A 9,212-nucleotide genomic window follows, 5' to 3' on the forward strand; every position below is an offset into this window, starting at 1 on the left:
AATTGTAGAGCCCAATGGCTCCTTCGGTGCCTTTGAACGGCCAAGGCCTACAGGCCATGAATGTTTTATAGGAGCATCCTTTGTTCAAGGCTCCTGATTCGGGTTCTGGGGTCTCGTTCTCTTGGCGACCCTGACTAGATTCGGCCTTGCTGGCCTCATGCGTTGCAATCGCCTGCGCGATTATTTCTGCGAGCTCCTCGGGTGTCATGGTAATTCCCTTGGCTCTGGTTGGAGGCATTCTTTTCATAAAAAGAAAATATAACAAACTTAGCGCATGTACTCAGAGCACATAATGTTCTTATCTCTAGACACTGTGACCCGTGTTCCTAAGTGCGTGTGTGATTTTTCTTTTGAAAATATTCTTTTGAAAATATTCTTTGAAAAATATTTCATGCGATTCCCCAAAGGTTATAGTCTAGGTTAAAAACTTCTTTTCCTAGTTCGCTATAACCAGTGCTCTGATACCAATCTGTCACACCCGGCCCTGAGCGGCGGAAACAGCCGGGCGCGCACTAGTGGGGATTGATAATTAAGCACGGGCCATTGCAAAACATTCAAAGATTTTTATTGCGCATGAGAAGTTTAGTACAAACACATTACATTGTTCAAAGATTACAAAAAGAAACATCCAAGTATAAAACTGAAGATTTCCTCGCCATATCCCCTTGCGCGGCGGGTAACCGTGCGCATCGAGGGGATAAAACCAAAATCTTCCAAAAAGCTTGTTTTAGATGTTCAGCGTGTGGTGCTCTAAGTGTGACTCCATGCGCTACCTAGTTATCTCCTGAAAGACACGTAAAAACATTTGAATCAGTATAAACTGAGTGAGTTCACAAGTTTTAGTAACTTGATAAAATCAATCTGAAACATTTCTGGCAACATCATTAACATCTGTTTGGTAAAATCGTATTAACACATAATTCTGACAATATTCTGATAAAAATCGTTCCGCGGGTTACGCGTGTACAAATTCTGGATACGGTGCTCGTCTATGTAAGTGGCGCAGCCACTACGAGCTAAAATAACGTAAAACCGTCCCGCGAGTTACGCGCAGACGTTTCTGGAAAACTATGCTCGTCTATGCAAAGAGGCATTGCCCCTACGAGCTAAGGATACTGTCCCGCGGGTTACGCGCGAACAATTCTGAGAAACTGTGCTCGTCCATGCAAAGAGGCATTGCCCCTACGAGCTAAGGATACCGTCCCGCGGGTTACGCGCAGACGTTGTGCCGGAACACAAGGCGCTCGTCCATGCAAAGAGGCGCGACCCCTACGAGCGGGCTCAACCCCATAGTACTGCCCCATGCCAGGCACTCGTCCATGCAAAGAGGTGCGACCCCTACGAGTGGGCGGATCAAACCAGCAGTCCCTACCCTTAGAGTTCCAATGGTAAAGTGATCACTTACTCGAGTTCTAGCGCACATACATTGAAAACCTTAGATAACCGTTTGCATTGCTCATCATGAAACATAACTTAAACACATAATCGCTTGCATAGCTTGTAAGTATACCATGATAAAACATTATTTAAGTACGTGTCCCTCGCCCCGAAAGCAGTTTAAAAACAGTGAAAACAGTGAAAATAGGGGCTGTGAGACTCACCTGTGGTTCTTGTTAAGGGATTAATCGAGATTCGGGTTTTCTTGGTGTTGGCCTCGGAATCGAAGGTCTAGAATACGATTAAATAACAAGTATATATATTAAGATCAAGAAATAGGAGAATATAAGGGTTGGATAGTAGGTCTCAAGGTTATATTCTCGGCTTACCTAGTAACAGGATCGGAGCTGGAAACAACGGATGCTTGGGAAAGGATTAGTGCAAGTTTGTAGTTCTTTGAAGTGTGTTTTGGGTGATAATTTAGGCTACAAATTTATAGGCAAACTCAAGGGAACACAATCCCTTGCTTTAGGGGATTGAAATCTTTTCATATCTAAATGTAATGATGATAAAGTATGGAAGTTATTATTATTTACTTAAGAGTGGAGTGGTGGATAAAAGATTTTGATTTGATTTGGACAGAACATGCAGGTCTGGGGTTGGTGAGAATAGGGTGGCTGACAGTTGACTTTTCATGTTACAGTGTGCTTTTTCAGGTACTTTTGTCAGTGTACAGTAAAAAGTGGAAAATCTCTGAAACACGCTACTGTTTCCTTTCGGGCGGGAGTAATCTCCTTAACTGGAGAATAGACCAAGTGTTCTGCGCGTATAACTTGGTGCGCATAGCTTTCTGCGTATAGGACATGTCTTTGCTGCGGGTAGGTGCGTAACCTTCTCGCAGTTAGGGACATTTGAGTTTCATTTGTAGATTCTCCAGGTGGTCTTGGTATTTCAACATAGTGATCAGTCATGTTGAAGTCAATTCCATCTTGGAGCTTCAGACAAACTAGCTCTCAACGTTCCCGTCATGCGGGTAGGTTAGTTCCCTTCCGCACGCGCATAAACGATGTAGGATGCACCCGCCTTAGCATCATGCGGGATGGTCAACCCATAGACAACATAATGTTTAAGTTACATGAAAACATAAAGCCAAATCATTCACGCATGGCGCATATAACATATGCTCACGCTGGTTCTTAACATGGTGCGCTCGCGCAGGTTGCACATAACAACTGCACGCGCTGACTATCATGGCGCGCTCGCGCAGGGCGCACATAACAAATGCACGCGCTTATCATTTACAATCACCTAATTATTAGGTTGATTACTTAGCTTATGGGTTTGGGAATTTACCGGTTGTCACAGTAGGCGGCGGCTATTGGTCACAGTGCTGTGGCGTGCTGTCTGCCATGCTGCTGTCAGTGAGCTGTCGCATTCTTGGTCAGATCTTTTGTCTGTACCTCGTCAGGTATCACACAAAAGATCCTCCATCATACGGACTGGCTCATTTAGGCGGGAGTTTTCCCCCTCCCGCCTTTGCTCATTCCTTCAGGTGACACTGGGGAGAGTTAAGTGCCTAGTGCGTGTAGCCATGCTGCGCGGGTGGCCTTCCCTCATGGCTTGTATCCGAGGCTGCGGGAACAGGCGGAGTCCTTCACCATGGGAGGCATTTCCTGCGGGACCAGCTTGCATACTGCGCGTAAGGACGTCACTTCTCTGAGCATGGTTGGTCCTGCGGATCCAGTTGGTCTCTGCGCAGACGTCCCTGTTTAAGGTGAGTCTTGCGGGTCCAACTGGGCTCTGCTGGGACCTACCTCTTCAGATATAGATGTTGGAATGCCAAGTGGTGTTAGAACATCCCAGTATACAACTGTTGGCTCAGCTAAATTTTGTAAAACTATATCGACGTAAACTTGTTTTTAACTAGTAAATTTTGTAAACACTACGGGTGTTTAAGCCTCAGTTGTAATTGTAAATGAATATCTTTATTCGAGTGATTTTCTGTTGCGCAATTAAACTTTGATAATTTGACAAAACATGTACCAAATATTGGTCACATAGCTAGACTTAGTGGCAAAGCTTGGATACAAGTGCTTACCAAAAGAACTCTAATCATATATTGACAGCTATATACAATCTGATGATCAAACAAGAGTAATTGATTAGATATTCTCACAACTCTAGGGTTCTAGAGGATACGCAAATCTTTAGGATGGAGGTTTTATGCTTGTAGTATGGGATCTGAATGCTATTATGCTAGTGCTTAATATCAAATATTGGTAACAATTAGAGATTATCTTGTTTGGAATCATGTGCCAAAAGACACAACAATATGATCAATGTTTGTATCAACGTATGATCAAAAAAGGTAACACATCAAACAATTAATCTAAGTACATATTTAAATTTGATTTTAGTGTATCAACCTGATAAACGTTTAGCACATCATCATTAAGTTAATTGATGATATAAACTAAATCATCACATAATATATTTTAAAGTAAATTACACAAATCATCACTTAATTATAACTAAAACTGCAAGTTATGTACTTTAACTAACGTATGAATTACAAAAAACGTCATTTATTTGATAAGTTGTAGCACATCACATTCTTTTGACAATATGGGGAGTCATTTTGCTCCAACGACCGTGGACGCCACTTCTTTTGGAAAGTTCCATTTACTTCTTATTTGAATTTCAAATATTGTTGTTTTTATAACATTTACTTTGTAAAATATTTTATAAGAATTTAGTTATATAAAAAGTTAGCCAAGTTTGTATAAGTTTTGTTATTTTACTAGATGTTGATTTATAACCTCTCTACTAATATGTCCAGGGCTGGCTCAAGGCATGGGCGAGCCGAAAGGCCGTCCTAGGCACGTTTTTTTAGGGGGTGGGGTGGGAAGAGGGCACTGGCTGAACCATATAGAGTCAGGAGTGTCCGGCGAAGCAATTGTTTGTAGAGCTAGAAAGATAGAAAGCATATGAGATGAAAAAAATTGACTGAAACTAAGATAGTTCGACTCTGATGTAGAATGTCATTTGTAAAAGAAAAGTAAAGAAGATAACCCAATTGTGTTGGGCATTTTTTTAAAAAGTTAAAATACTCTTACAGTCATTTTAAAAACTGAATTATAAAATTCTTATAATCTTTTATAGCAAAGGACTCTAGTTTTAGTATATTAAATTTATATAACTACTTTTTAAAATTATAAAATAAAAAGGTTAATTTTAAGTATTTACCATTTCTATGCAGTTTAGTACTTTAGTAGTTTACCATTTTCTTAATTATTATTTATTATTATTATTATTATTATTATTATTATTATTATTATTATTATTATTATTGTTATTATTATTATTACAGACAAGAGTAAACGTAATATAACCAAGTTTATGCTTCTAAGTGTTGCCAACGTGAGATGCTTGGATCAAAAGATTTCCCAAAAAAGAACCACACTTCACATATTCAAATATATCTTCACTTCAAAGCAACAAAACCATGCCTTTGAATCAAACAAAACCCTATATAAACCCACACTCCATAACTTAACTTCATTCACATCATCAAATATGGCATTCCTCATTCCTTCCATAAGAGCCTCGCTTTTCTTCGTTTTCGTGTCGGTTTTGGCATGTTCGGCTTTAGCACACGAGTTTTCAATCCTAGGGTACGGCCCCGAGGATCTAAGCTCGATTCATAAGACGATTCACCTTTTTGAATCATGGATGGTTAAACATAGCAAATTATATAATAGTCTAGATGAGAAACTACACAAATTCGAGATCTTTTTGGACAACTTGAAGCATATCGACGAGACCAACAAGAAAGTTAGCAACTATTGGCTTGGACTTAACGAGTTTGCTGATATGAGTCACGAAGAGTTCAAGAACAATTTCTTGGGGCTCAAAGGTGTATTACCCGAGAGGAAAGACGAGTCAGTTGAAGAATTTAGTTATAGAGATTTCGTGGACTTGCCAAAATCCGTTGATTGGAGAAAGAAAGGAGCAGTCGCTCCGGTCAAGAACCAAGGTCAATGTGGTAAGTACAAGTAATAAAGCTACTCATTTTAACGTTAGCGGACTCATTCTAACGAGATACACAAACACGCAGGTAGTTGTTGGGCATTCTCAACCGTGGCTGCGGTGGAAGGCATAAACCAAATTGTAACAGGAAATCTAACCGAGTTGTCAGAACAAGAACTAATCGATTGTGACACGAGCTTCAACAACGGCTGCAATGGAGGTCTAATGGATTACGCATTTGCATACATAGTGAGAAATGGCGGACTTCATAAAGAAGAAGAGTATCCTTATATCATGAGCGAGGGCACATGCGATGCCATGAAGGTAAACTTTATAAACCTATAAAGACAGAGAATCTAAACCCGATCGGATATAAATGATTCTAAAATCTAAAAAAATCTCGTGTTGTCACAGGACGTATCTGAAAAGGTGACGATAAGCGGATATCACGATGTGCCACGAAACAATGAAGATAGTTTCTTGAAGGCTCTTGCAAACCAGCCGATTAGCGTTGCCATTGAAGCCTCGGGCCGTGATTTCCAATTCTACAGCGGGGTAAGTTTACAACGACCCGTTCATTTATAAATGTTTTATCTATATAAAAAAGTCAAATTTAATGCATAGAACTTTCTGAACCGTTACGTTTGTCTAACGTGTATACGTTGTGCATTGATTAGGGTGTGTTTGACGGGCATTGTGGGACCGAGTTGGATCATGGAGTTGCAGCCGTTGGATACGGAACAACCAAGGGTCTAGACTACATCATAGTGAGGAACTCTTGGGGGGCAAAATGGGGAGAAAAAGGATACATAAGGATGAGAAGAAATACAGGGAAGGCCCAAGGGAAGTGTGGCCTTTACATGATGGCTTCTTACCCTACAAAACAAAAATAATATGTCCCAATCATATGTATTTGTAATCTTTATGTTTCCTGCTTCATTAATTTCTTTTGTTTGTGGGGTATCTAAAGCCCACTATTTACTATAAATGAAACAATTCCAGTTATGTTTGACCTTAAAGTCAAAGTCAAAGATAAACCATGTAACCTTGTGCATAAATGATAAATGATAAACCTCAAGGTTAATGTTACAAAAAGAACACAATAGTCATAATCATAAGGATCAATATTCAATAACATAAACATACAACTAAAACCGGGCTCGATACTCAACTAGATAAAACAGAAACAACAGACTAGACGGAAGTAGCGATAGGGGTACCCGAGCTTTTAACCTTTGGTTGATTGGAGGGTATGGTGTGTTTCAACACTACGACTTCCAGTATGCCATCTTTCCGGAAAGTGGGTGCGGTCAACCTCGGATCAACTCGGCCTGGTAAGTTAAAGTTGACACGGAAGTCTCTGGATGAAGTTTTTTGTTCCTTGTATTTTTCTCCAGCATGTTTGTTGACAAACTCACTGTCTTGGACAACTCCTGTTATTTCAACGGGCCCATCGACGCATATATCCATCTTTACGTTGGCTGTCATGACATAATAATAAGTATTGATAACAAATCTTTTTTAGTTGAATATTTTATTCTTTGAATACTTTTAACTCATTGGTATTTTATGGGTTGTTGATGAGGAGGTTTGCAGATAGTTGATTGCATATTAGTGTAAGGGTAAAATGGTAAATGAGCACTTACACTGAGGTAAACGGACACCAGGTAGAGAAACCCGAAAAACGTAAGCATGCTGATTTTCACCTATATCAACGAGCCCAAGTGGCGAAGCGTTTTTGGCATCCTTAGCTACACCGGTCAAAGTAACGGGTGACTTGGTTTCACTCATACTTTCTGGGAAATTTACACATGCAAAAATATTAGGGCTGTATTAGTAGTTCTTAACAAGACGGGAAATTAACATGTACGACAAAATCTATAATAAATTGTTGCCGTGCATCCACTTTAATAAATCTTCATCAACTCGATTACAGTATTACCTTATATAGATAATACTTGTATGGCTTAAATACGCCCGTCCCTCGTTACCGTTCACATGATTAGCATTTCAAACATATGTTACTATCACTGTGTTTTAAAAATAATAAAAGCACAACAAAAAAGTACCCCTAAGACTAAAAATTAGCAAACAAAACAATCTGGTTAACAGAAAATAATGAAAGAACCTCTAGTGTTAGTGTGTTCTGTTTGGTCTAACATAATAACATTCTACTAGTATGTTGGTTGTGTAGATTCAATTCAAAAGGTAAAATACAAAGACTCCATTTTTTTCAAACTAAAATTTTAAATACAGTGCTTTTAGAAAAAAGTTATTATTGTCACCTATGCATTCACCATAAATTATGGGAAAAAAATAATATATGTTAGCTTTGTATCCTACCAATGACTTATTCTAGATATGGCTGCAAAATTAGGTATCCCTCTAAAAGGACCCATAATGTCCTTATATTCAGCTATGTATTCCCTCAAACAAATAATAAATGACACAATCCAGATATCTATAGTATGCAATAAAAATACATTAAGTTCCAATTTGGTGAATGAAGTTATTAAAATTATTGTAAAAGTGACTGCATACTTAACTTATTCAATAACAATTGAGGGGAACCCCTCAATATATCAAGTAATAAAACCCTAGAGAAGCCTAACTTCGGCATATCATATCGTGTTTAACAGGTTAGAGAGGACGCGCTTAGCACAAGTATCAAACATGAATACGACTCGTTACAGTTTTAAAATTCATGTAACAATAAGGAGAACTGATAAAGCATAGCCTACTAATTTCAATTATTTAAAAAAAAATAAAAAAATCACATAGCTTTTTTTATTAACAGGTTGTGCCCAATTGACAGCCCTAGGCATATGATATTAAAGAGCTAATATCATAACCAACCAACATATTATCTCATCTTTTAGGAAAAACTCCCACAACATAATATTGAAAAGACTGATTGGTTGGTTAAGGGCTCCGTACGGCTGGGTTGAGCCAGCTGGTGGTGACCTTTTGTCATTGGGTCACCCGTAACTTATATTTGTTAGCCATTAAAACAAAATAAAAAAGACTCATGATTTTAGATGTTTAATTAAATACCAAAACCCTAATTTTACAAAGAAAGAAGTTAGCAAGCAAAAGTGGCTAATTTAGAATACCAAAATTCAAAAATAAATAAATAATGAGCAATAGGTATAGATCTAGAGAGAATTTCAATCTCCTTAATAATTACACAGTCAGTTATCATCATCATCATCATCAGGTATATGTATATATATAAGCAAACATTACTTCACTTGGATTCAAACAAAACAAAACAAAAGTACAACAGTTTTGAAAGAAGAAATTAAATTTACAGAGAGAAATGAAATGCTGCAGAGAAGCTTACCCCAACTGTGAATATGAATATGAATATGAATATGAATATGATCTTCGGAGCTCTTTCTTTCTTCGTCTCACTGTTTCACACTACCAGTCTTCACAGATATATGTATATATAGATACACTCTTGATACACACTATTTAATTCATCCATCAAACATTTAATATTCAATATATTTTCACATTCGATTTCAAATTATGTTATTACTTTATAATATAATATAATATAATATAATATTACTATATAATATCAATACTTTTATTTTAAACTCTTCCCTTAAAAACATGGTTGGAAAAATCTCAACTAGTCCTCGATTATTTGTTATTTGGTCAAAATCGATCAAAATTGAAAAACTTATATATCTATAATATATATAAACGAAGATATAAAAATCCTACGTGTCGCGATGTGGTCGTTCCCCCTTTTTTTTGGAGTCATCAGATTTGCTTGATTTTTAAATGGAGGCTTC

General features: G+C 37.8%; 1 protein-coding gene and 1 long non-coding RNA gene across 2 annotated transcripts; one reads left to right on the top strand and one right to left on the bottom strand.

Annotated features, from left to right (window-relative positions):
- The first annotated feature begins 4,768 nt into the window (after positions 1-4,768).
- LOC143553175 (cysteine protease XCP1-like) lies at positions 4,769-6,428 on the top strand. Its single transcript, XM_077043215.1, has 4 exons — positions 4,769-5,422; positions 5,495-5,730; positions 5,821-5,961; positions 6,084-6,428. Exons 1-4 carry the CDS (start codon positions 4,777-4,779, stop codon positions 6,297-6,299), a joined length of 1,239 nt encoding a protein of 412 aa, XP_076899330.1. The 5' UTR covers positions 4,769-4,776; the 3' UTR covers positions 6,300-6,428.
- Positions 6,429-6,465: 37 nt separating this feature from the next.
- LOC143553176 (uncharacterized) lies at positions 6,466-8,778 on the bottom strand. The gene is made up of 3 exons (XR_013138786.1): positions 8,750-8,778; positions 7,053-7,202; positions 6,466-6,887 (listed from the first exon to the last, which is right to left on the bottom strand). It is a non-coding gene; the product is annotated as an uncharacterized LOC143553176 (long non-coding RNA).
- Between the last annotated feature and the right edge of the window lie 434 nt (positions 8,779-9,212).

The sequence above is a fragment of the Bidens hawaiensis genome, unplaced genomic scaffold (assembly GCF_021521415.1).
Source record: "Bidens hawaiensis isolate Kalapana, Puna unplaced genomic scaffold, B.hawaiensis_p1.1 tig00017157_1, whole genome shotgun sequence".
In the NCBI taxonomy this organism is placed as follows: domain Eukaryota; kingdom Viridiplantae; phylum Streptophyta; class Magnoliopsida; order Asterales; family Asteraceae; genus Bidens; species Bidens hawaiensis.

Excerpts from the sequence above, each read along its gene's own strand:
- LOC143553175 (XM_077043215.1), top strand. The coding sequence starts at position 4,777 with ATGCTTCTAAGTGTTGCCAACGTGAGATGCTTGGATCAAAAGATTTCC. Across the intron at positions 5,423-5,494 it reads CAAGAACCAAGGTCAATGTG|GTAGTTGTTGGGCATTCTCA; the intron begins GTAAGTACAAGT and ends ACAAACACGCAG. Across the intron at positions 5,962-6,083 it reads ATTTCCAATTCTACAGCGGG|GGTGTGTTTGACGGGCATTG; the intron begins GTAAGTTTACAA and ends TGCATTGATTAG.